Source organism: Notamacropus eugenii, chromosome 1 (genome assembly GCF_028372415.1).
Source record: "Notamacropus eugenii isolate mMacEug1 chromosome 1, mMacEug1.pri_v2, whole genome shotgun sequence".
Lineage (NCBI taxonomy): Eukaryota > Metazoa > Chordata > Mammalia > Diprotodontia > Macropodidae > Notamacropus > Notamacropus eugenii.
Window position 1 is genome coordinate 420,904,560 of NC_092872.1, and position 27,428 is coordinate 420,931,987.

At 37.6% G+C, this 27,428-nt stretch overlaps 2 protein-coding genes and 1 long non-coding RNA gene across 8 annotated transcripts in view; 2 read left to right on the forward strand and 1 right to left on the reverse strand.

Annotated features, from left to right (window-relative positions):
- SGK2 (serum/glucocorticoid regulated kinase 2) overlaps positions 1 to 6,506 on the forward strand; it is a 44,377-nt gene extending 37,871 nt beyond the window's left edge. The window contains exons 10-13 of the mRNA XM_072631462.1: positions 365 to 460; positions 2,225 to 2,380; positions 4,174 to 4,263; positions 5,021 to 6,506. Of these exons, the coding sequence (XP_072487563.1) occupies positions 365 to 460; positions 2,225 to 2,380; positions 4,174 to 4,263; positions 5,021 to 5,176 (498 nt within the window). The 3' untranslated portion in view covers positions 5,177 to 6,506. The remainder of the gene's footprint in view (positions 1 to 364; positions 461 to 2,224; positions 2,381 to 4,173; positions 4,264 to 5,020) is intronic.
- Positions 1 to 11,601, reverse strand: part of LOC140518910 (uncharacterized) — a 33,595-nt gene extending 21,994 nt beyond the window's left edge. Inside the window, exons 1-2 of the long non-coding RNA XR_011972040.1 lie at positions 10,779 to 11,601; positions 8,909 to 8,998 (exon numbers count right to left, since the gene is read on the reverse strand). This is a non-coding gene — a long non-coding RNA (uncharacterized lncRNA). The remainder of the gene's footprint in view (positions 1 to 8,908; positions 8,999 to 10,778) is intronic.
- Positions 11,602 to 11,680: 79 nt separating this feature from the next.
- Positions 11,681 to 27,428, forward strand: part of IFT52 (intraflagellar transport 52) — a 30,938-nt gene continuing 15,190 nt past the window's right edge. Inside the window, exons 1-8 of one of the 6 annotated variants that reach the window (XM_072631457.1) lie at positions 11,683 to 11,867; positions 16,582 to 16,706; positions 18,216 to 18,303; positions 19,977 to 20,106; positions 20,232 to 20,307; positions 23,368 to 23,439; positions 25,277 to 25,403; positions 26,647 to 26,763. In XM_072631457.1, coding sequence (XP_072487558.1) covers positions 11,847 to 11,867; positions 16,582 to 16,706; positions 18,216 to 18,303; positions 19,977 to 20,106; positions 20,232 to 20,307; positions 23,368 to 23,439; positions 25,277 to 25,403; positions 26,647 to 26,763 — 756 coding nt within the window. In that variant the 5' untranslated portion in view covers positions 11,683 to 11,846. Of the gene's footprint in view, positions 12,175 to 16,581; positions 16,707 to 18,215; positions 18,304 to 19,976; positions 20,107 to 20,231; positions 20,308 to 23,367; positions 23,440 to 25,276; positions 25,404 to 26,646; positions 26,764 to 27,428 lie in introns of all 6 variants that reach the window. The other 5 variants (XM_072631456.1, XM_072631459.1, XM_072631458.1 and 2 more) reach the window with 5 other exon arrangements.

The following is a 27,428-nucleotide window of genomic DNA, read 5'->3' on the forward strand; positions in this document are numbered from 1 at the left end:
TTTTAAAAAAAGAATTAATTTGCCCTTGGTCACAAAGCTAATTAGCACAGGAAAAATCCTTTTTGCATTCAGTTTTGTAGGGGTCGATATGCTTGCTTAAAGTTTTATTTTATTTTTCAGTGAGTGAGCATATATTTTCTCTCCTTTCTCCCATATAAAAGAAAAACAAAACCCTTTTTAGACAAATATGCACAAGAAAAATAAATCCCCACATTATTTATGTCCAAAAATATATTTCTCATTATTACAACTTGAATCCATCGCCTCTTTTCAGGAGTGGGGTAGCATTGTTTATCACCAGTCCTCTGGAATCATAGTTGGTTATGGCATTGATCAGAGTTCTTCCGTATTATTTTTCCAACAGTATTTGGCTCCTGAAGTATTGAGAAAACAACCTTATGACCGAACAGTAGACTGGTGGTGTTTGGGGGCTGTTCTTTATGAGATGCTCTGTGGCTTGGTGAGTGTAAGAATATTATAATATTCAGTTGATATTAACCTCAATACTTAAACGAATTTGCTTTTTAGTACTGTTATATAACTTACAGGAGAATTTAGCTAACCAAATTAAGCGTTCCTCCTTTCTAGGAACTTATAGGCTAAGACATAAATAAGGAAGGATAAGAAGGTGAAGGCAAAAAAGGAAAAAAAGGTTGTATGGAGTGAGGAAACTGAAGAGCTGAAAAGAGAAGGTTGGAAGACTTGGTGACAGATAGGAAAGGACTGAGGATGGGGAGAGAGAACTATAGAAGCAAGGAGCAAACTCATGAATGGGATTTCTTTGCATTAAGATTCCTTGGGATATCCATAAACCTCCAAGGCAACTCCCCTTAGGCCAGGAGTGCCTAGCTCTTTTTTTGGCCCCAAGTTCCTTAAATTTCAGTAATATTCCCTATTCAATAAGAAAGGAAATAAATTGAGTTTACAATGCAAATGCATATAAGAAATATAACATTAATTTCCATAGATAATATAGTATAATATAGTCATGTATCAAATATTCCATGTGCCCTCTAGAGACATCCCAGGTTGGGATCCCCTATTTTGGAATGTGGCAATTTTTTCTTTTTAGTTGTACAAGAAACTCACCATTTTAAGCTAAGTTAAGAGAAGTATAGTATTCCACAACCAGGGCAGTGGCAGATCTACTGTGTTCTGTCTTGATCAGTGTTGTATTTTATTCTGGGCCATATTTTGTGGGATCACCTCAAGAAGAGTAATCAGAATAGCAAAAGTCTCCATAAAGAGCAATACTATAAGCAAATTAGGAAAGCAAGGAATAGTTTTCCTATCAGATCTATGGAGAAGAGAAGAATTTATGACCAAATAAGAGATAGAGAACAATATGAAATGCAAAATGGATAATTTTTAATTACTTAAATTAAAAAGTTTTTGCACAAACAATGTCAGTGCAATTGTGGCAATTGAAGCTACCCAGAAAATAAAAGAAAACCTAGAAGGAAAAGAAAAGCTGGGTAGTTTTGAAAACAATGTGTAGTATTTATAACCTAGGTTTTCTTGAAATAGAAATTCATTGTTTTCTATTGAATCCTCTCAGGTTCTGCTGTGTACATGGAAATGTTCTTTTTCTCTTCTCATTTTATATTGTTTAAAATGAATAAAAAATTTACACCTACACAAAAATATTTAAAAGCTGCAATGTGAAAGAGAACTAGACTAGACTAGACTAGGTTAAACTAACTAGGTTAGACTAGGTTAGACTAACTACGCTAACTAGGTTAGACTAGAACCCATATACTAGATCTTGTTCTGCTTGACCCCTCAGGGCAGATCTAGGAGCAATTGGAAGAAATTTCAGAAAGGGAGGCTTATGCTTCTTGCAAGGAAATGCTTCCTGGGATGCCTCAGGAGGTTCTCTCTCACTGGAAGTCTTCTAGCCAATTGCTAGGCATGTCCAAAATAGGACACTTATTTGGGTATAAATTGAATAGGATGCCTCTGAGATTCTTGTCACCGAATGGTATTTTACTCCAGAGTTCCCTCTCCTGAAGGGTATACAGTGTCCACTCTATCTTATTTTCTAAGGATATGACTTGTGGCTCTATGCTGTATTTAGCAGGTATATTGTCCAGGTTTCTTTTTTCTAAAGTAAAAATCTCAAGTGCTAGATTCTCTGAAAAAAACCAAAAACAGTGTTTACTTCTGATTAGGCCCTGATCATGATGGATAACATAGGTCTCTTCTTTCTCTCCCTATCTGGTAGCCACCTTTCTACAGCCGGGATGTTTCTGAAATGTATGAGAACATCCTTCACAAGCCTCTCCAGATCCAGGGAGGCAAGACAGTGGCAGCCTGTGACCTCCTGCATGGTCTTCTCCAAAAGGACCAGAAGAAAAGACTGGGTGCCAAAGCAGACTTTGTATGTGATAGGTCTCTGAGGGCTTTCTTCTGCCCTCTCCCATCTTACATTCTCTGTTTCTAGTGGTTTCTTAACCTCAAAAACAGGCATTTAAAACATGTATGTGGCCGAACTTCATCAAGTTTATGGTTTAAAAGGCTGCCTAATATCAAAGGGTGGGACTTTGACAGATCACTTAATCTTTTTCCCTGTCTCTTATCAGGATTGTCCTCACATCATCTTTGAATGATAGTTTCTTCCATACTAGACACCCAACCCTAATTCAAATGTTACTCCTAATATCTAATCTAAGCTTCATAAGCTTATAATCTAAGTCCATTCACTTCCAAAGTCAGGAAATGATGTATTTCAGTAATCTGAGACCAATTTTCCTCCTTGTATTAGGTCTAACGTGGTATAGATACAGTCACATCAGAGGCAGCACTGTGAAATGGAAAGAGTATTGGCACTGGTGGTCAGCAGACCTGGGTTCAAATTCTGCCTCTCTCACTTACTATCTGAGTGACCTTGAGGAGGTTAATTAATCTCTCTGGGCCTCAGTTTCCTTGACTATCATGGGTTGAGGTCCCTTCTGGCTCTGAATCTATGATTCCACACCATGAGAGGAAACTTCCTCAGAACTGACTTAGGGAACTAACACTCATATTTGAAGGGTTGTGGGTGGGAGTGGGTAGGAAGAGGATCAACCTTGAAGGTGATAATTTGAATACACTGTTGTTGCTCAGTTGCGTCCTACTCTTTGTGACCCTGTTTGGGGTTTCTTGGCAGAGATATTGGAGTAGTTTGCCATTTCCTTCTCCAGCTCATTTTACAGATGAGGAAACTGAAGCAAACAGGGTCAGGTGACTCGCCTAGGATCACACAGCTAGTGAGTATTTGAGGCCCTGGAAGATGAATCTTCCTGACTCCAGGCCCTGTACTCTGTACCACCTCGAAGCTGATTTGAGTGTATAACCAAGATTCAGATTTAATTGTGTTCTAAGATCTCTGTGATTAATTTGGCTCTTTACTCTCTCCTTTCTTCTCAGTGAATAGATGCTGCACATTTCCTTTGTAGGAAGATTTGGGGCAATTAGTTGCATTTTTCAATATCTTTAAGAACCTTCAGTTACCAAAATTCTTAGTGTAAGAAGAGACAAATACAGCCTGTTTCTTTGTCTGTAAAATTCTAGCCCAAGAATCAAATGAAATAATATATGTCAGTGCTTTATGTATCTTTAAGTGCTAAATAAATGTCAGTTAATATTATTAATAATAATAGCTATCATTTACATAGCACTTTAGGGTTTGCAAAATACTTTACATGCATTATATCATCTTATCCTTACAACAACCCTGTGAGTTAGATGCTATTATCCCCATTTTACAGACGAGGGAAAAGACTGAGAGGTTAAGTACCTTGCCTGGAGTCATATAGCTAGTTAGTGTCTTGAGGTAGGATTTGAACTCAGATCTTCCTGACCCCAAACTCCCCTGCTCTGTCCACTGTGCTACCTTGCTACATATAATAACAGTGATAGTAATTATTATTAATGAAGACGATAGAGATGAATACTAACTACAATAGAATTATTTTTTCATTATCCCTTGTGACCCAGGAAATAAGCCTGAACTACATCTTAAGTTCACAACAAATATTTGGGGACTTGTAGGATGAATACAATATCACCATACCAAAGAGTGGATATTCTCATTTCCAAAAGTTGCTAGGTAGAACAAGGACTCTTAAGACTAGTGGCAGCTCTAATGGATAGGGCAAGATTTTTCTCTAAAACAGTATTTTCTTCTTGCAGCTTGAGATAAAGAATCATGTCTTCTTCAGCCCAATAAACTGGGATGACTTATACCACAAGAGACTCACTCCTCCTTTCAACCCAAACGTGGTAAGAGGATGTGTCATTATTTGCTTCATTACTCTTCATCATTGTAATTTCATTCAAAAGTACAAATACTACTTGCTTAAGTTTATATATTCGTACCTCTGCTTCCTAACCAAAAGCGGAAGAGGACAAATTTTGGTTTTTGTTATTTCTCATCTGCCTTTCTCCTTTTTCTACTGCTCTGAAGACCTAGTTATAGCAAGGAGACATGTTGAAGGTTCATGTGAGAGCAGATCTAATGGGAATGTAATAGCAAAGTCATAGTAGCGTAGTGCACAGAGTGTCCATAATTACTTGGATATTACAGATATCTCTACCTTTGTGAGTCAGATATCAGGCTGTGAGGGGACAGGCTTTTTTTCTTTTAAATATATTTTATTTTTTTCTAATTACATGGAAATACAATTTTTAACGTTCCTTTTTTTTAAATAAAATTTTGAGTTTCAATTTTCTCCCTCCTTCTTTAATATAGGTTATATATATGCAATCACGTAAAACATATTTCCATATTAGTCAAGAGCAGGCTTATTCTAATGCAAAGATTCTTAATTTTATTTTTTGTCCTGGAGGAGGCTATGGACCCTTTCTCAGAATAATATTTTTAAATACATAGGATTATAAAGGAAACTAATCCTATTGGAAGCAAGTTATCAAAATTTATCATCTATCTATTGTTCACAAACTTCATTTTAAGAACCCCTTTATCTAAAGCATGCATTAAACTTCATACCCCATTCTCTCATGTTTTTTTTCTCCAAAGGTGGGGCCTGCTGACTTAAGACACTTCGACCCAGAGTTCACTAAAGAAGCAATTTCTAGTTCTATCGGACGTACACCGGAATTAACAGCCAGCAGCTCTGGGGCTTCTAGTGCATTTTTAGGTTTTTCTTATGCACCCGTGGATGACAGTTTTTAAAACTGCCAAGTCCAGGCATTATCTCTAAAGAGATGCTTGTGTTATTTATCTTTTGAGTCAAATTGTACTGTCCTAAAATGGAAGATATGATGAGTATAACTGTACATGTCCCAATTGTCTCATGCTGATCATATAGCATTCTTAGGTGCTACATCAGAATGGTATTCATTTTATGGGATAAAACTTCACAGGAAGGAAAGAAGAAAGAGAGAATGGAAGAAAAGAAGGAAGGAAGGAAAAGAGGGTAAGGCGGGATAATGTGGTTTATTAAAAATTGGCCCTATTTTGTTGTAGTGGGAGTGATAGGGCACCACCATGATCTACAGTCTGTTTTAGAAACTTATCTTTGTCAGTTGCCCTAATGATGGTTAGGTACTGAAAGACTGACACATAAGATGCTCATTTATAAACCAGAAAACTGGTTTATTAATATACAATCAAAGATATATCTGACTTCAAAACCAGTAATGATTATTTTTATAGGTGACCTTTAAATGAGTGAATTCAAAGAATCTTCAAAGGTCATTACCTTTGGACCCAATAATTCTGTTATTGGACATATACCCCAAAGAGATCAGTGACAGAAAATAGCAGCCCTTTTTGTAGTAGCAAACTGGAAATGAGATGGGTTCTGATTTATTGTGGAGTAGCAGAACAAATTGTAATATGTGAATATAGTACAATATTACATTTAAGAAATAACAAATATGAAAGATTCAGAGAAACTTAGACTTTTAAGAACTGATGTGATCAAAATAAGTTGAACCAAGAGAACACTACACACAATGACCATAACAACATAAATGAAAATAACTCTAAAAGACATCAGGACTGAAGATAATGAAAAGACTGATTTGTGACTCCAGAAGACTGTTTATGAAATATATTTCTCTTCTCTCAGCAGAAATAAGGTGAAACAGTTGTGGAATGGGACTTACTTGTCTACAAAGTCAATGTGTCAGTTGTTTTGCTTAACTTTAATAATGTAACAATAGCCAATATTTATACAGTGCTTTAAAGTTTGTAAATTATTTGACATACATTATCCCATTTGAGTCTCACCACAAACAACAGGCATTCTCTACAGTTTATAAGTGAAGGAACTGAAGCACAGAGAGTTTGGTGACTGCTCAGGGTCACATAGCTAAGAAAATTTCAGAGACAGGATTTGAATCCAGGTCTTCTTGACACCAAGTCCAGTATATGACTCGTTCTGCCTCTCTACTTTGTTGTAAGTGAAGGTTCTATTTATGAAATGATGGCAATTTTTGAAAAGCACTAATAAAAAAACATTTAAAAAACTCCTGATTCTACTATATAAAACAGAAAACTATGTTGTGTTTATTCCTGCACTATGGTGAATAGATCACCCAATAAGCATTTACTGAGCTCCTACCATGTGTGAAAATAGTAGAGATACAAGGGCAGCTAGATGGTGAAGTGAATAGATTTTCAAGCCTAGAGTCAGGAAGGCTCATCTTCCTGAGTTCAAGTCTGGCTTCAGATACTTACTAGTTGTGTGACTCTGGGGAAGTCACTTGACTCTGTTTGCCTCAGTTTCATCACCTACAAAATGAGCGTTTCCAAAAAGGAAATGGCAAACCACTCCAGTACTTTGCCAAGAAAATCCCAAATGAGGTCACACAGAGTTGGACACAACCAAAAATTACTGAATGACAACAACAAATTAGAGATACAAAGATAAAAATTGCCACAACCCCTGTTCTCAAGGAGCTTACATTCTAGGAGACCTCAAGAAAAGCTTCAGAACAGATGGCAAAAACTAGAGCTCTTCAGTAGGTAAAAGTGAAAGCTGAGATGGGACATGAAATGAACAGCATGGATATTATGAGTGTGGACTCATTCAATGAAGTCCCAATAAGTGAAATGAGGTGGATCTTTCGAAACTTGAGAGAGACAAGTTTGAGAGAGATGAAAGCAAACACTGAATGACAGGACAGGTAATGATCTAATGGGACTTGTTTCCCCAGGAGATGGTAGTAGCAAGAAATATAATTTAAGACAATGTTCTAATTACCCTCACATCACCTCTTTGAGAACAGCTCCTCCTCAAAAAGGGTGAAAAACTTTTCTAGACAATTAATGTGGCTGGGTAACTTTTACCATCCATCTTGCTCTCTCATGTCAACTTCTACTATTTCCTCATTCATAGGCCATATGATTTCAAGGTGGAAGGGACCTTAGAGTAATCTAGTTCAATTCCATCATTTTAAAAAAGGAGAAAACTCAGTCTGGAAAAGGTTAATTAACTTGCCTCATACAGAGTTAGTATCCCTATCGCTTCGTATTCATGGAGTTTGTGTGAAGAAAAAAAAAACAAGTTGGGGAATATGACCCTAATCTAATATGGTTCACTAGAGACTAATGCTGTGTAAGGGACTGATGAAGGAAGCCCCCAACACTGATGCCCTGTGCACCAAAAGAACTGCAGCAAACAATGATCTCTAGTACCATGGAGAGCAGCCTTTCACACTTTTCCAGACCACCTTACTGGGATTTTTTTGTTCTTTTGGTCTTTTGTTCTCTTTCATAGGTTTCCAAAGGGGGTGACACTGCCCCCTGGGTGGGGGTGCTGGAACTAGGGGAGGTGCAGCTTGAAATGACGAAAAATTTTTTAAAAACCCATTAAAGAGCTAAAGAAAGTAGATTTCCAGGGGGCTAATGAGTAATTTTTTTAAAGGGTATAGTAGGCCAAATAAGTCTGGGAACTTCTAGTAGATGGTGGAGGGCACTCAATTACTGAATTGTGTCAGTCAAACCAGCAAATTATTAAATGCTTGCTAAGTATCAAGCATTCTGTTAAGCATTCAAACAAAAAATGAAATATTCTCTGCCCCCAAGGAGCTTAAATTCTCTCAAAGAACATCTACACATATAAGTATTACTTAATTTAAAAAAAAAAGAAAATACAAGGTAACTTATGGCATGAGTTTACTAGCAGCTATGGAGACCCAGAAATACATTATATAAGGGACAGTGCTTGAGAAGAGGTTTGAATGAAGCTAACGATTTTAGGAAGTGATAGTGATCAGGGAATACATTCTAGGTATGGGGACAATTACAAAGAAAGTAAGAAATGGAATGTATTACATGAGAAGCAGCATGTGATAGAATTCAGCTGAGATGTGTGAAGGGGAACAATGTCTAACGTGCCTAGAAAATTGGGTTGCAGGCACTTTGCAAGGGCTTTAAGAGCCAAACAAAGGAGTTCGTATTTGATTCCAGTATAGAGAGCCTGGAGATTATGGACCAGGGGAATAACAGCTAGACCTGTGCTTTAAGACTATCACTTTGGCATCTGTGTAGAGGATTGATTGGAAAAGGGAGAATTTTGAGGCAGCAAGATTAATTAGGAAGTTATCACAATAGTCCAGGTAAGGGGTAAACTAGGTGGCAGTCCTGTGGAGAGAAGGTGAAAGATGTGTGAGAACTGGAGGTAGAATTGAGAAGACCTGGCAATTGATTGGATGGGCAGGATTAAGTAGAGTGAGAAATCAAGGTTTGCTATGAGACTGTAGACCTGGTGAGTGGAAGGATAATGGTGCCCTCTACAGAAATAAAAAGGGATGAATGGGGGGGGGGGGGAGAGGAGGAAAAAGGGGAGATAGTTCTCCTTTTTCAAATGAGTTCATCTGTTGTCTATATCTCTCCTTTTCACAGTTAAACTTTTAGAAAAAAAGCTGTCTGCATTTCTTATCTCCATTTTCTCACCTCCCACTCACTCTTCAATCTGATTTACAATCTGGCTTCTCTTCTTACTGCTTGACAGAACTTGCTCTCTTCAAGGTCACCTCCAGATCTCTAAAAAAAAAAAAAGTAAGCCCTTAATGTTTGTAGTGCTCTGTTAGGTTCTGGGGAAGATACAAAGTTGCAATTTTTAAAATTCTGAACTTAATATCCAAACATCATTTCCATATTCCAAGTGGAAAAAAGGTGATTGGATATGAAATCATGACACACATATAGAGTTAAAATCAACATGTTAATTTAAAAGCTGTTCAGATTATCCGTTTATCTGTGCTCCATCTGAATGTCTGTTTTTGTGCTCATTTCTGCAACACATATACTAAAATTACAATACAGAGAAAATTAGCATGAACTTCTGTTCTCTTTCATGCATTTTCTTTTAAATGTTTCAATAACCCTTTTTTCTTCCTTCCCGTCTTCCTTTCTTCTTTCCTTCCTTCCTTTTCTTTTTTGCCAATATTAATCACTGACCGCTACCTCCATGAAACCAAAGATATTTAAGACAGAGTCCCTACCTTCATGGAAGTTGCAATGTAATAGAAGAATAAGGCACAAAATAACTGTAATACAAAATTTGTCATTTAGTTGTTTTTCAGTTACATCTGATTCTTTTTTCTTGGGTATTTTACTTGGAGTGGTTTGCCATCTTCTTCTCCAGATCATTTTACAGATGAGGAAACTGAGTGAAACAGGTTAAAGTTTAAAGTTAAAGGGTCACACAGCTAGTAAGTGTCTGAGGTCATATTTAAATTCAGGAAGATGAGTCTTCCTGACTCCAAACCCAGCACTCTATCCACCAAGCCGTACAAAGGAATATATACAATAAAAGGTCTTGTGAGGTCTGAATAAAGACACAGACTGGGCAATGGCAAAGTGCTTCATTTCCTCCATTGAAATGATACACATAGTCATTAGGTTGTCAAATCGTCAGTCAATCATTAAATATTTATTGGTGACTATTGTCAAGTGACTTTGGTTTTTTATGGCCTCTTCCCGTCCTAGCTACTTTCCTAGGACAACATTCTGGCATAAGAATTTCCTTCCTAAAATGTGAAGATGCCCAGAGGTGGACTCAGTAATTGACAAAGTTGCTGACCAGAACAGAGAATCGTGAGTCCACATGACTGAGAGTTGGCTAAGGACCTTTCAGATCACTTAATCCAACTCTTTTATTTTACAGATAAAGATACTTTAGATCAAAAAGGTTGAATGACTTTCCTGAGGCCATACTAGTAGTTTAAGGAACAAAACTAGGACACGAACCCCGATTTTTTGTATCCAAATTTGTTACTCTTTCCATAGTTTTAGGCTGTTGCCTCCCTCTTGTTGGATCCTAGACTTCTACCAGCGCAACCTCAAGAAGACACTTTTTTTTTTACCAAAGTCTTCCTCTGATGACCCATCCTGGTATGAAAATGATCCTGGTTTCAGAAGAAAATGCCAACACAGACTAACCCTGGCAGTTCCTACCAAATTGGAAAGGCTTTCAGTATGGATTAAGCTTGGAAGGAACCAGTATTATTGGTATCCAAATGATCTTTTCCTCCACCACAGCAATTCCAAAAGACCATCTAAGAAGGCAAGCACGAGTTCGCTTAGCCCCTATGCCTTCACTGTTCTTTCTTCTCTTTGCTTCTTGATTTTTTTTACAATCCTTTAGAACCGCACTCGGAGGCTACATCCTCCACCTAGGCTTCTCTGATTCCTCTCTTTCTTCCCGTCCTGTTGGAGATGACATTCATCTCTTGGCTCCTTTACAACCCTTGTTTTTCACTTCTGATGCACTCGTCATGAATTCTCTTGCATTTGAGTTCCTTTTTCTAGTGTTACCTACCTGGTGCTGGTATTTTATCAGCACAGCTTATGTTCTCTGGCTGTCATGTTTTTGTTCTGACTTTGGTAACCCTAGGAGAGGCATCCCGGTGTGAAACATGGAGGGTTGGCCTCGGAGTCAGAAGTTGGAAGTTCAAATGCCGCCGCCTCTCCCAAGCACCCTAGCCTCGTGAACGTTAGCACGTTATTTAACTTCCCAGCGCCCCAAGCAGCTCGCTGACTGTGACAGACGAATGGAAGATGAATGGAGATCCCCTCCTGCCAACATCTCGTACCCACCACAGCAAAGGTCTAGACTAAAACCAAAAACCAAGGAAAACGTCTTAGTCTTATCCCTTCTACTGTCTCTACATAAGCTCCATGGAGTCGGGATCGCGTCACGTAAAGTTTGTGTTATTCCCAGCATCTAACAGCGCTCTTCAGGGTGTCGGCACTAGACAAATGCTCTTTGAATAGACATGGTGCCCAAACTGAGAACATCGCAGCTCTAGGGTTTAGACCGCCCCGCTCACACCAAGCACACGCCCACGATCTAAACGGGAGGTTCCGGACGGGGAGGGGGCGAGGAGGAGCAGCCAATAGGCTGGCAAGAACAGAGGCTGGAAGAAACCATTATTCTCCTCACGGAAACTGAGGAACGTTGATCGTTGAAGCTTGTTGTCTTTCCACGATTTTAGTCATTATTATCAAAAGAAAATAAACTACTTAGCACTGGCATCCCTTAAAGAGAAAATGAAGTTCATCTTTGTCTTAGCTGTATTAACGAAAATGGGTCAGTCCACTGAATTTAGTTTCAAGTCAAAACTGAGCTCGGGCTCAGAGATCAGCCTCTTCCTTTCCCCGGCATCTCTCCGCCAATCCCGAGCGGCGATGCAAAGCGAGAGCGCATTGCGTCATCACGCTGCATTCCTTCCGGAGTCCGCCATCTTAGCAGTAGTCGCGCGTCGGTGCGCCTGCGCGCGGTGTCGCCCGCCCGTTGCTAGGCGGAGCAGAGGCGGCGGCGGCGGCGGCGGCGGCGGCGGCACCTGGAGATTCGGCCCACAGTGATGCTCGTCGGTGCTGCGGGGCCATGGTGGTCAGTGGGCCTCAGGTAAGAGGGTTTCCGACCCAGTCCAGCTGCGGACTCCTCCTCGACTTGGGCCGGCGGATCTCCCACGGCTGCCCATTTCCCGCGGGCACCTCTAGGCCCGGAGGCACGCGGATTGATATGTGGTGTTAGGGCTCAGAGCTGGAAGGAACTGCGAGAGCCCCTTCTTTTGTAGATGAGGAGACTGAGGCTCAGGGAGGAGAAGGAGGCGTGCTGGGGTTGGAACCCGAGTCTTCTGTCTTCAGATTCAGTGCTCGTCCCGTGGCGCTGCGCCCATTTGGGAGTCGTCGATGTTGATTTTTGTGCCTCGGTAATGACCAGCTTTATGCCACCGTCCGTCCGGGCGCCCCAAAGAGAGCTGCAGCGACTCTGGCCCTCCTGCATGCACGCTCTCTCCCTCTGGTTAAACGAACACAAAAACTGTTTATTTTTCATCACTTTCCAAATATACCTCTCTTCACTCCTCCCTTACTCAGGGGGGCTGGAAACTAATACTTTTAAGAAACTTAAAAAGAAGCACTTCAGCAAAAACAACCAATGCCTCAACTGAGTCTGACGGTCGATGCAATTTACCATGCCCATAGTTCACTCTCTCTGCACAGAGAGGACCGAGGGGTGTTTTATCGGGTCTTTTTCAGGGTCAGACCTCGTGATCTTTATAATTATCATTATACATGCTTGGAATGACTTTTCACCCTTCTGAAAAGATTCCCCTCCCCCACTTTCCAGTTCACATTCTTACCTTTTATTCAGGCCCCCAATTACCTCATATACTGCCTCTTATATAAAGTTTTTCCAGAGTCCCCTGTAAGTCATCTTTCTTTTCAAAGGTTGATTATCTCTCCTTTGGACAGCTCCTGTGCACTTAATTAGCGTAGATAGTATTATAGAGGCTGTGGTTCAGAGTATTTGTTTTGGAATTAGAAGACCTGACTTCAAATGAATGCTAGATTTAGGTTGGTTCTTTCTTGACTTTTCCTCCCTGTCTGACTTTCCCATTTCAGTCTCCTTTGCTAGATCTTCATCCATGTCAGTGTGCCCTAACTCTGTCCTGGTTGGGCTCTCTTTTTTCTCTCCATATTCTTTCCCCCATGAGTTCAGTTACCATCTTTGTGCAGATGACTCCTAGATCTACGTTTCTATCTCCAGTCTGTCCCAAGCTCCAATTCTGCATCATCAATTACTTACCTATTGGATATTTTGAATGAGATGTGCCACAACCATCTTGAACTCAACAAGACCAAAACTGGCCTCTTTTATCTTTCTCTTCAAACCAAACTTTCTTCTTATCTTTCCTGTTTCTGTTGTAGCTCACCATCTTATCTTCTGTCGTCTAGTTTTGCAACCTGTTTTGCATCCTCAGCTTCTCACTCCTCACATATTGATGCAATTGCTAAGTCTTTTTTCTATCTGTACATGTCTCTGGTATGTCTGCTTCTCTCCACTCATATCACCATCACTTCATGCTCTGGACTATTGCATTAACCTTTTAATTGATCTCTCTGCTTCAAGTCTCTCCTTACTCGAATCCATCCTTCATAGGACCACGAAAGCTATTTTCTGAAAGTGCATGTGTGACTATGTTGCCCTTCTTAATAAACTCCAATGATTCACTGTCATCTCTAGAATCAAACATAAACTTCTCTGTTTCATGTAAAACTCTTCTTCATCTAGCCCCATTCTACCTTCCCAGCCTTGTAATGCATTACATTCTCCATATCAGGTTCCAGCTGTACTGGCTTTCTTGTTCTTTCTTGCCTTTAGACCAGCTGTTGTCTGTGTGTAGAATGCTTTTCCTTCTCTCTTGTGGCTCTGGGAATGCCTATTTTCCTTCAAGATCCACTTCCATTGCTACCTTCAGCTTGAGACCTTTCACATTCTTCCTCACTACTTGTTTCCCACAATATTACATTTGTTTTGTGTCTTTTGTAATACCTGTACATGTTCACATTATCTCTTCCATTACACTATTCTTGAGGGCAGGGATTGTTTTGCTTATATCTTTGTATCCTTGATGCCAAACACAACACTTGATAAAAATGGTAGCTTATAAATATTTGTTGATTGATTGCTTTGATATGAGGACTTGGGTTCCAGTCCTAATTCCGCTACTACGTGTGGTGAGGAGCAAGTCATTTTTCCTCTCTGGATCTCAATTTCCTTCTCTGTAAGATGAGGGAGTCGGACTAAGTGCTTTGTAAAGTACATTCTAGTTTTAAATGCTATAATGCTGTTTATGTTCATGTTTATAAGACTTTAAGTTGTTTGAGGGCTTTATTTTGTCTTTGGTGTCTTTAATACTTAAAAGTTTCTTTAACTGAAAAATTCTTCACCAGGTGGCCCATCTAGTGATGAACCCCTTCAGGTTTATCTAGGTTGGTCCTCAGTCAACAGATATAGCCTGTCACTAGGCCTATACTTAAAGCCTTTTAGTTTAATGTAAGACCTGTCAGAGCTTGTACTCTGCTGGCATTACCTTTGAGATCCTAGTGTCCTCTTTATGCCATGAAGCTTCCAAGTAGGACTTTAGTGGGAGACCATTAGTGTCTGCCTTTTTGGATGCTCATATACTCGAGTAAAACAGATGCTGGAAGGATAAATTTAATAATTTGATCTAAGAGGTAAGTGTAGTGTGGTGGAAAGAGTAGGTGGGTTGAGAGTCAGGACCTAGAGTCTAATGGTAGTTCTAACACTGCCTAGGTATGTGACCATGGACAAATAACTTACCCCCTGTGGGTCTTTCATTTTAAAAATCTAAGATGAGACATAGTGTAAGAAGTTCCCAAGAATACTTATTCAAATAATCTTTCTTTTCCTAATTCAACAGTATTCTCTAATACTTGTACTGGAGCCAAGAACAAATATGGAGTTGATTTTCTGATGCTGCTAGGACTACTTTGATGTGACAGTACTCACTTGGGCTTCCCATTTCTGTCTCTGTATTGTCGGAATGTTTCACTGTCTTTTTCGTGGCTTGACAAAAGTCTTTGGATTTTGGTTTTGAAGTCAAGTCCAGTCAGCCAGCATTTATTAAGTGCCTGTTATGTACAAGCCCAATGTTAAGAGCTGGAGATATAGAGAAAGGCAAAATCAATCTCTGACCTCAAGGAACTCATAATCTAAGGGGGAAAGACAATATACAAACAACTATATAGGTTTTTAGAGTTTAAATTGGAGATAGTCACAGAGGGAAGACACTGTAGGGGGAACTGGAAGGCTTCTTGCCAAAAGTGAGGTTTTAGCAGAGACTTGAAGGACACCAGGAAATGGAGATAAGGAGGAAGAGCTTTCCAGGGATGGGCAACAACAGAGAAAATGCCCAGAGTCAGAATATCTTGGGTGAGTTAAATATCACAGAAACCAGTGCCACTGGGCAGTAGACAATGGAGGGAGGAGTCCTAGAGTTCTTTTTCTTAGAAGTCCTTTAATCATTTTCTCTACATATAGATCTCTGTGTTGCATATGTTTTAAAACATACCATAGAACAATTCAAATTTAAAATTATTTTTAGTCTCCATTATTACTGGTAGTAATTGTTCTTGAGCTTATTACTTGTTGATTCCTTTGAAAATTGATAGATATTGTTCATAGCTTGAACAGCAGTTTTTTTTTTTTGAGAAGTTTACATTTAGCAGGCCTTATATTATGCAGAGGTATTAGTGGAAAGAGCACTGGATCTATATAGGCAGAGGAACTGGGCTTAATCCCAGCTCTGCTACTTATCTCCTGAGTAGTTTGGGGAAAATGACTTAACTTATCTGGAACTCTGCTTCCTTATCTATAAAGGAGAGGTTGGATCAGTTGATCTCTAAGGTCTCTTCTAGTTCTAAATCCAGTATCCTAAACTGAAAATCTGGCATTTATAGGTACCCTTTGTTGGCTTCTGATAAAACCAGTCAGGGTTGTTGCCTTACTCTTTAACTTAGAACCTCAAGGCCCAAAAATATCATTTTGCTGGTTGGTAAACAGAGTAGCAAATAGATTGTTTTTGGTTTGGGGAAAACTCAATTCAGGAAGTTTTAAACTGGAAATGGTGAGTAGTAAGATAAGATTTAGTATCTAAGGTTTAATCTCATTAATTCGTCACAAAACAGTCTGGTTGTTATCTTTGATGAGGAGGCTTGGTAGAAGGAAACCAGAGAAAAAAAATGCAGTGGTTTATGGACAAAGATGATAAAGGTCTAGAGATGGAGATCCTCTTTGAGGAATGATAGATCAGAAAGGCAATAGGGAGAGGAAAAGATATTAGAAATATAGTCCCAAAGGTCATAGAAATAGAGCAATGGCTCTGTTTCTTATAGATGGGCATAGTAGAGAGATTCCAGATCAGAAGCCCCTTTTTCTCAATGTACTGAATCGAGTATTGGGTTTTTATTTAGAATAATTTTTTTTTTCAGTTTAAACTTTGAGACTTGTAATAACATTGTAATTAGAATACTATTATAGACTGGTTAGACCTTTTAAATGTGATAAGGAAGAATTACAAATATTTGCTGTTTTCTTTATTCTGTATTTTAGAATTTGAGGTACTGTGTATGTTCAGAATGCATTCTTAAAGTCCTAGTTTTACTATATGTAACCATATAATCTTGTAAATATATTTAGACTTATTTAGAAACAGGTATCACTTAGGTATTCTAGTTTGTTTTTCTTTTGGATTATTATACCCTCTGAGTACATTGCCTTTTACTTTCTAACTATTTCCTTTTCACTTGAGGTAACTATGGACAAAGAACTTCGAAGCACCATTCTCTTTAATGCATCAAAAAAGGAGATATTTACCACCAACAGTGGCTATAAATCTTTACAGAAAAGGCTTCGTAGTAACTGGAAGATTCAGAGGTGAGTAGTTACTACTGTTTTCTATTCTTAGCAACTGTAGCAGCTGCAACATGCTACCAACATGGAAGACTCCTTTCCAAATAACCATAGCAACAGTAGCCTACTAGTAGTCTTTTCTCATGTCTTTTGTGGTAAAACAGACCATTTGTTAGATTATTTAAGGAACTGAATATAAAGGTAATAAATCAGTAAATAATTACCATTACTTCTCTGCAGATTATAAACAAATATTTTATTGAATTCAATAGGATTATCTCAAATATTACAAAGCAAGAAGTTATGCTAATGTCAATTCCTGGTTTCTTAGAACAGCTAAACCCTTTTAAAAAACTAAGCTACCCAAATAATTTTAAAACTCATCCAATAATACATTTTTAATAGGTGCAGTCTAATAGAAAGAAAAAATAAGTATATTCATTTTCCTGTAAAAAGAATCTAGAAGTACTTAAATTAATAATGACATAATCAGATTTCCTGTGAGAGGCCATAATTATTCAATATTTTGGCTGTATAGATAATTTTCTTTCTTACTGGAAGTATTTGAGTAGATTCCAGATGATCACCAATTGGGGATGATATTGAAGAGGTTCTTGCATTTATCTTTTTTAAAAAATTAAAAAAATTTTTTCTAATTACTTGTAAAAACAACTTTTAGCCTTTGATTTTTTCTTTTTACAGTTTTAAGTTCCAAATTCTCTCCTACTCTCCTCCCTCATTGAGAAGACTAGCATTTTGATAAAGCTATTCTACATACAGTCATGCAAAACATATTTCCATCTTGGTCATATTGTGAAAGAAACATAGACAAAAAACCTACCTAAGAAAAATAAAGTTAAAAAAGAAACCCAGTATGCTTTTATCTGCATTCACATTCCATCAGTTCTTTCTCTGGATGTAGATAGCATTTTTCATCATAGGTCCTTCAGAAATATCTTGGACCTTTGTTTTTCTGAGAACAGTTAAGTCATATACAGTTGATCATTGTACAGTATTGGTATTACTGTGTACAATGTCCTGTTTCTGCTCATTTCACTTTGTATTGGTTCATGTGAGTCTTTCCAGGTTTTTCTGGAAGCACCCTGCTCGTCATTTCTTATTGCACAAATTCCATCACAATCATATACCCCATCTTGTTCAGCCATTGCCCAATTGGTGGACATCCTCCCAATTTCCAAATCTTTGCTACTACAAAAAGAGCTACTATAAATATATTTGTACATATTTTTTCCCTTTCCTTTTTAAAAGAAATCTCTTTGAGGTACAGACATAACAGTGGTATTGCTGGTCAAAGGGTATGCACAGTTTTGTCACCCTTTGGTCATAATTCGAAAATGCTCTACAGAATGGTTGGATTGGTTCACAACTGATGGAAAGTTATCCTAATTTGCTTCTATGATTCTTTCCATGCTGTAGTTCCATAACTTGTGTTTTCCATACAATCTGCAAGGAAGAATAATTCATAACCGATTTTGGGCTATATAATCCTATTTGCTTAATTTTCCCTTTTAGTTTAAAAGATGAAATCACATCAGAGAAGTTGATTGGGGTGAAATTGTGGATTACAGCAGGACCAAGGGAAAAATTTACAGCTGCTGAGGTAAAAACTACCTTGCAAGTAGAGTAAAGCTAAATTTTGTATATCACAAACTACTACTGGATTTATCAGTTTCATCTTAGCTTCTGTGTTTGTAATTTTTTTGTTAATTCATTTAGTTACCTCCTGTAGAAATAAGTTATTAAACTAGAAGGGACACTCTTCAAATAATAAAGCAGCTCTTCTCTTTTTCCTAATACATAATATCTCTAATCTTAGTATAGGGCCATAAAAGAGGCCTGGTACTTTTCATGCTAATGTTCTTTAGACATCACATTTAATATATGGAGTAGGATTTAGACTGTATTTTCTTTTCTTTTTTTTTTTGTTAGTGGTATAGCAGAGGAAATAGTGTGGAAGAATTAGGGTAACATAGGGTAGATCATATTTGAAATATAGTCCTATCTGTAGCTTTTTTGGTGAGGCTGTGTGGTGTTAGAGACAGAATACTGGATTTAGAGTGAACGACCTGAGTTTAAATCTTGGCTCTGCCTCTTTTCCTCACCACTTAGGCTGATCTTGTTGGTTTCCCTTTCTCCAACCTCTCCTGTCTCCTGTCCATCTTCCACAGAGCTGCCAAATTGATGTTCCTGAGTATGGGTCTGACCATGTCGTTTCCTAGTTAAAGAAATTAAAATCATTTTCCATTGTACTATATTGTCTCCACTTATCTTTGAATCTGTTTTATCCTTCTGGGATAATGTAAACTTCTTATGAGGAGGGACTAACATATTTTTGTATTTGTATCTTCAGCACCTAGCACAGTGCTTGACAGAGAGTAGGCAGTAATAAATGCTAGTTGATTGATTCATTGGACTGTTAACACTCTGTGCCTCTTCTATAAAATGACAATAACAACGCTTGTACTATCTACCTCACAAAGTTGTTATGGAAAAATCACTTTGTAAGCCTTAAAGTGCTAGAATAATACTATTTATCCCTATTTTTTTCCTGTTAAAGCTACTAATTTTTGCTTTGAAAATTCTCTTTGGAATTAAGGTTTTTTTTTTGTTCTATTTCATGGAGAGTGCAAGACCTAACTTACAGAAACTCTCTGGGAAATACAGAATTTGGAAAATACTTTCTCTCCCTAAAATACAACTTGACTTACAGAGTGCTGCTTAGGTCCCCGTGCTGTTACTTTTGCGTTATGAAGAGAGGAGTCTGAGTGGTTCTGATTCTGTATGGATGCATTTCTTTTCTTTTCCCTTTCTCTTCACCCTAAATATTTTATCTGTTTAGTAAAATAGCTGATCATGATATGAGAGTTAAAATTTTGTCAAGTGGCTGTAGGAAGAAGATGAGACTGCAGGTGGCTGCTAACTTTGTTACTGTGATTTTATTATTTAAAAATGAGCATTTATATATTTTGTGAATATCTGCTTTTCTAAATTTTGTCTTCTTGTAATGTGATGGTTTTTTTCTGTGTTTCTCATCTGAAAATTCACCTTTGTGAAATATAATAATTGAATCATCAATAATTTGGAGCTTTGTACTTAAAGAAAGATAGGCTCCGCAGCCTTGTGCAGTGAACTAATAAAAGGCTTATTTATATTTATATATCATTGCTGCTTAAAGTGAAGACTTAAAAAAAAATCTAGCTATAATTGAATGTTTTTACTTAGAGTACTTGAGGGTAATTCCTCAGAGATATTTGTATTTTTTCTTTTGTGTAGTTTGAAGTGCTAAAGAAATACCTTGAAAGTGGTGGAGATATCCTTGTTATGCTAGGAGAAGGTGGTGAATCCAGATTTGACACCAATATTAACTTTCTACTAGAAGAATATGGGATCATGGTTAACAATGGTAACCAAACTTTTTTATAAACTTGTGGCTTTGGAAGTAATATTTTCAGCTGCTATTTTTAATCCATATAATTTATCATTTATTTGTAGTCTATTCTATAAAATAATTTTTTTCTTCTCCTGAAGATGCTGTGGTGAGGAATGTATATTACAAATATTTCCATCCTAAAGAAGCTTTGGTATCCAATGGAGTCTTGAACAGGTAAACATCAAAAGCTGCTCCTCATGCTCTGCCACTTTACTGCTCCTGCCAATCATACTTTCTCACTGCCTACCTCCCACTTTAAGTCCATCTTTTGGGAATAATTTATCTCCTTCCATCTTGTAAACTATGGAACCTATATTCTTGAGTAGTAATTCAGAATCCACCTTTCTGCCGTATTCCATGAAAAGGGAGCTTCATCCTAGAGTATTTATTACCTACAACTTTCTTGTCTCCTAAGGAATATGTATATTAATATCCATAGTGTTGTCCTCATTATCTCAAGAGTGTAAATGTCCAATTACGTGTAGTGCTGTTAGGTGCTGTATAAATCAAGACAGGCATGGTACCTCCCTGCTAATATTTTATAATCTAAGGCAATCAGCTGAGAAGTATACTCAGTCCTCATATTTATGGTAGGTTATATTCCTGGAAAATATACTGTAAGTCCAAGCAACATAAGCAAAACAATATTATGTTGTGAGGTTATGGCCCAAACACTGAGCCTGACTTTTTACACAAATGATTGCAATTTATTAACTATAAATATGATTATTTATTACTTGAGCTGAAACAATTAAGTAATACAAAGCAGTACCCAATTATTCTAAACTTGACGTAATACTGTATTAGCTTAATTATACAAAGTTCTTATTCATAATTTCAGCCTTAGTTTTGCTGCATCATGTTAGAAGGTGGAGAAGGAATGTCTTTGTTAGGTTTTTTTTGTAGGTTAAAAGGAGTGTAAAGGTATTCCAGGAAAAAAGGAACAGCATAAGGAAAGGTAAGATTGATGATGGAATGTTGGGACTGGAAGCTCGGCTAGCTCGGTCTGACCTTCTCGAACCCCCGCTGTTCATGGAGGGCCTCGTAAGACTCTAAGATTTAGAAGTCCCACTTTTACCTGCCCGAGACTGTCCACACGGAATTGAGCTTCCAGTCCCAACAATGGAATGTTTGTAATCAGTCAGATGGTCGTTTTGGTGTCTCATATTTGAGAGAAGCAAGAGATAGTATTGACCAAGTAGAAGATGAAGTTTGGGATTCATCTTGTAGGCAGTGGAGGGCTTTTGGTTGAGCAGGGAAGTGGTATGATGAAATTAATACTTACATTAAGTATAACCCTTAGTTTTGGGTTTAGTGTATTTGGTGGAGATGATAACTGAAGCTTAGAAGTTGGGGAATAATATTGTTTGAGGGAAGCTTCATGGACACTATGACTTGAGCTCTTAGGAAGAAAAGTATTGTACAATGATGACATTTCTAGTAGATATCATGATCCAGAGGTGGGAGTGATATAAATGTACATTCTTGATATGTCTATATTATATACATATGTCTTAGGCACATGTTTCCAGGAACTAAATAAATAGCAGTTATTGACGTGTCAAGACTGTGCTAAGTGCTGAGGATACAGAGAAAGCGAAAAATACTTCCTGCCCTCCGAATTTTTAGTTTGATGGGGGAGATAACATGCAAGCAACTATGTACAAACAAGACATATACAGAATAATTTGGAAGTAGTCTCAGAGGAAAGACATTAGCATTAGGGTTAGATTCCTTGAAGAACATTTTGGATTTTAGCTGAGACTTGAAACAAGTTGGGCAAGTCAGGAAGTAGAAACAAGGAAGGAGAGCCTGCCAGGTTTAGGGGACAGCCCGTAGCTGTCTAGGTATGTAGTTTGGAGATGAAATGTTTTGTACAAGAAATAGCATGGAGACTGGGATCGCTGGATTATAGAATACATGAAGGGGAATAAAGGGTAAGAGGATGGGAAAGGAAGATGGAGCCAGGTTATGAAAAGGTTTAAAAACAAGATGGGAGCTTTTGGGGCAAGGAGATGGGGAGGATAAAGAGAATGAGTTCTGTTTTGGTTTGTTGAATTCAAGGACATTCAGTTCAGGATATCCTATAGGCAACTGGAGATGCAAATCTCAAGTTGAGAGAGAGCTTAGGGTTGGGTAAATAGATCTGATAATCATGTGCATAGAAATGAAAATTAAATACTTGAAAGCTAGACTAGTAGACTAGAGGGAGAAGAAAAAAGGGCCTAGAACATTATCCTTGGAATACATAGAGTTACAGGGCATGACCTAGATGAAGGTCCAGCAAAGGACACTTAGGAAGAGCATTCAGATGGTTAGGAGAGAACTCGGAGAGACAACAGTATTAGGAAAACCGAGAGAGGAGGGCATCAGAGAGAAGGGGGTGATGTTCAGTGTCAAAGGTTGCAGAGAAGTCAAGTGGATGAGGCTTGAGAAAAGGCCATTGCATTTGGCAGGTAAGAGATCATTGGTAACTTTGGAGAGAAAAGTTTTCAGTTGAATGATGAGGTCAGAAGAGAGTAAGAAGGAAATAAAGGCATAGATTGAGTTTAGCCACAAAAGGGAGAACTATAGGAAGATAACTAGCAGGGATGAATGGATCAAAAATTAGGAGTAGACACAAACCAGATAGATAGCTTTCTGCAGGAAATGTTATAATACAACTTTCTTTTCTGTCATAAATTTCTAACTCTCCAGATCTTTCCATTCATTTTTCAGGCCTCAGCTCAAATCACATTTCCACAAAAAAAACACTCAGCCTCCAATTCATCCCTGAAGCCCTTTAATACTGATTGTCTACCAGGGGTGGGGAACTTGCAGCTTCTAGACCACATGTGGCCCTCTAGATCCTCAAGTATGACCCTTTGACTAAATCCAAATGTCGCAAAACAAGTCGTCTTAATAAAAGGTTTTATTTTGTAAAAGTTGGACTCTGTCTACTTTCATTCAGGTACTTAATCACAGACTGCCCTGCACTATTATTACACTCATATATATATATGTCTTTCTATCCAACTAAATCAGAAGTGCCTCTTGGGCACTTAGGGGTGGGGGAAAGACCTTAAAATAGTCTAAAGTGTTGGCCTTTCTGTTTTAGATTGTTTTAGGGTCTTTTGAAAAAATTTCTTGCATACCTCTTAAGACCTTATATTCTTTAGTATTTTCTGGACATAATTTGTTTTAAAATTCAAGGCTTTTTTTTTTTTAAACCAAGTTTGTATTTGCTTCTTTAAGGGAAATAAGCCGAGCTGCGGGAAAAGCTGTGCCTGGAATAATTGATGAGGAAAGCAATGGAAACAATGCCCAGTAAGTATATATTCTTAGTCTTAGGTGTCTTATTTTTTCCTTTGAAGTGTTAACACTAGGAATTCCAGGATATCATCTAGTTTTTTTAGCTTCTTTATGCACTCTCATTGCTGAGTTAATAGTTAACTAAGGGGGAAACCTTATAGTTTTAGATAGTACACCTGAAATGGGGTATGTGGGGTGTTCAGGGAGGACTAGCACCTTTGGTATATGGGCTTGCCAAACGCTTTTCAGGGCTGCTCGTCCACTTTTGATATTCACCTTTCACCTAACTCTCACTTCGGATTCCAAGAAGTTGTAGCATGTGCAGTGGTCATACCGGAGTAGAACCATCCTGGCAGACAGGCCTCAAACCCATTGGTAAGTTAGGGAGTTGTTTGTCCCAAGGATGTGAAGGCTTCCCCCAGTGGAATGGACAGATGAGAACAGTTTGTTCCAACAACCATGAAGGTAGCTGTCAGACATGGAAGATGACAAGGTCACCTGCTGCATCCCAGGCCATTGCCAATCTCTTGTCTGTTGCCCTGCCAGTGGACTCTAATAACTCAGGAAGAGAGTGAGGTTGATGACTTTGTACAGCTTTGCCTCACTTAAGCCCAGTTCACCAGTCAAGACATTACCCATGATGTTATTGATCCTTTTCAAAAAGGAACGACAAGCAACTGCTAAAATGATTAGGGAAGTAGCTGAAGTTGAATGCTTTGCGAAGTGAAATGAAATCTATTCAGGTTAAAGTAGTCTTAATAAGATTTAAGATAACTAAAAGAGGCAGCAAGTATACCATTGGACTTTGAGGTGGGAGAAATGGATTCTAGTTCTGTCTCTTACATTAATTTTTCTTGAGGATAAAATGTTCCTACCTTCCCTGGAGAATTATTAGGAGGATACAATATGTGACAATTAAAAAAGGCAAAAACTGCTATATAAATGTATGTTACTTATCTCATAAGGCATACTATCTTTCCCCTTATATAATCTTAAAGTTCACGGTATACTAGGTTGATAACTCTTTAAGGTGCTTATCCAGCTTTTACTACTGTTCAGGTTTGGTCATGCAGTTATGTCACTGTATCTAAGTTGGTGTCTTGTGTCTTTACTAGACCATAAGGTTTTTAATGATGGGTGGGAACCATGTCTCATCTAATCTTTGCAACTCTGACAGCCCTAATCTTGTTATGCACACAACACTTGCTTAATAAATGTTTGCTTTGTTATATTTGTTTTTGTAATATGGCCATAATCCCTTGATTGTTGAAAATCTTCTTTCTGAACCTTTAAAACATGTTTAAATGCCTCAGTGCTATCAAAGAGTAGTATTAACACCTTTGTGAGGGTTAGGTTCTCTTTCCATTTACTCCACTTTCTCCTCCTCCACCAAAAAAAAAGTCCTGAATGGCTTATTTCTTAATGGTAAAGTCTTTTAATATATGAATGAGAAATGTAAGCAGTAACTATGGCAATGTTTGCCATTTCCATTTTTCTATTTTGCATCTGAATATATGAATAATGCTAGTGCTATCCATCTGAGATTATCTCTAATATCTTGTATGTATCTTATTTGTATATAATTGTTTACATGTTGTATGTACACAATATAGTGAGCTTCTTGAGGATGGAGGCTCTTTTTTACTTTCTTTGTATACCCAGGGCTCAGTCCAGTGCTTGAAACATAATAAGCTCTCAATAAATGCAAGTTTGCTTCAGTTGTTCCCATTTGTAGTTTGGAAAACCAAGACCTGATAAAAAAGATCAATAGATTTGGTCAATAGATTGGACATCGTTCTTTGTCAATCTTATCAAAGGTTTTTATTTTTGATATATCTGAACTTTTCCATAGGGCTCTCACCTTTGTATATCCATTTGGTGCTACACTGAGTGTGATGAAACCAGCAGTAGCTGTTCTGTCAACAGGGTCTGTCTGCTTTCCCCTTAACAGACCCATTCTGGCTTTCTACCACTCTAAGGTACAAATTTCCTTGAATTTGCCTTTATATATATTATTGGCACATACAAAAAGAGCTGTTTAAGACATTTGGACCAATTTGTAACTTATAAATACCCTTGTCCACAGCTACAGGCGCTTCCCCTTAGTACTTTGTAAAGTTATACCCATTCAGATGCAAATAGATTTAATGAAATGTCAGAATGCACTAGATTGATTATATGGTATGATTCTGCTGGTATCAGTTTTAGCTGACTGAAACTGGAAAAATAATGACTAAATTCTTGTCCTAGACACCAATTCCTGTCTCTCTTTACTTAAGAAGTTTATGTGTCTTTGCTGCTTAAAATAGCATAGTGCATGTAAAGCATTATTAATAAAGGGAGTATTGCAAATCTTCTTTCCCAAAAAGCCAGAAACATTTCCAAACAAAAACAAAATGTTGTTTAATAATGGAAAGTAGATGTGAAAACAATGTATTTCCTTTTACACATATGAGTTTTACATCCACAAAAGATAGTTGCACTATTTTTAAGTGCCCTTGGTAAAAATATGTTTTAACATCAGTTACATGGAAAAGTCCTAGTGATCTGATTTTTCAACTATGAACATAGAAATACTTTCATTTTAGAATAGTCAGAACTTAATTAATGAATACCCATTTTAGGATAGTCATTACTTAATGAATGAATACCCAATATACAGAGCACATTGCCCAGCCTTAAGCACTCTGCTGTGTACAGCTAGGTGTCAATTTGTGTAAACAATGACTCCCCTGAAGTGGTTTCCTATATTCAAATAAGCACAATTACAAGTTATAATTATATCAAATATGATAATTGATTCCAACCCAAAGGAAAGAGTGCTAATTTAAATAATACAACCACTTCAAGGAATTTGTTATTCATACTGATTGAGACCTGGCTGTACTTGTACCAGCAAGAGGTTATTGTCTCCTTATTTCCTAGAAATGGTAATCATAATTTCTCCTTAGTTTTCTGTGGTGCTTTGTGAGCACAGTTTCTATGAGACAAATCAGTGTCATGAGATCAAAAAATAATTACCAAGAGTGACCTCAGAATCCTGTTAGAAATTGTTGGCAGCTCCCGGGTTAGAACTTGGGTATTGGCTCCTGGTTTAATGTCATTTATATCACTGAGCGTGTTGTTACCCCTTCCCAGCCCTTTTGCTTTGCTCGAATAGAACTGTTAATATGAAGGCCAGGGAGAGAATCGGTCTTTAACTAGACATCCTTTTTCATTTAGCTGGAGGAAATTATAGACAAAATGCTGGAAGAGGAAGCTGAAGACAATGGTAGAATCTCTGTCAGGGCAGAAAAAAGGATTAGAAAGAAGATCTATAATCTATTTGAGAGAAATGAGGTAGGGAAAAGATGGTGATATTAGGGAAAGGAAAATATAAGATGAAATATGATTAGTAGAAAGGAAAGTCAATTTTTTGAACTTTCTTTGTGGGAGTTACCTATAGTTTTGTTTCCAATCACAGCAGTATTCAGTCATTTGTCGTTTTGTGAAACTCTACCAATTGAAACCTCTATTTGAAATAGTCTTGAATTATTTCCAATGGCTTTTATTTCATTCTTTTGCCTCCTTATCCCAATGCCCTAATCCAATGAATGAATCAATTTTAATATGATAGCCAATATTAATTTCCTGAAAGGATTTTTAAAAAATTGTAGAGTTTGCATTTTTGCATCATCTGACTCATTAAAATGTTCAACTCATTAAAATATACAAAATACTTGCCTCAGATATAATTCTGTCTATTTGATGTCAAACAAAGCTGTTATGTACCTCTTAGCTATAAGAGCTTTAAAAACTGATTTTGAAACTCATAAATGTCTTTATGACCTGATTATACATTTAATAAGTCCTAATTCCAGTACATAGCCTACTTTTGGATCTGTCTTTTTCTTTCTTTTAAGAACATGAGAAGATAATTATCCTCTCATTATACAGGATAATAAAAATGGGGGAGGGGGAAACACATAATAAAGCTTGATTATCATTGTCTTATGCAAATAGTA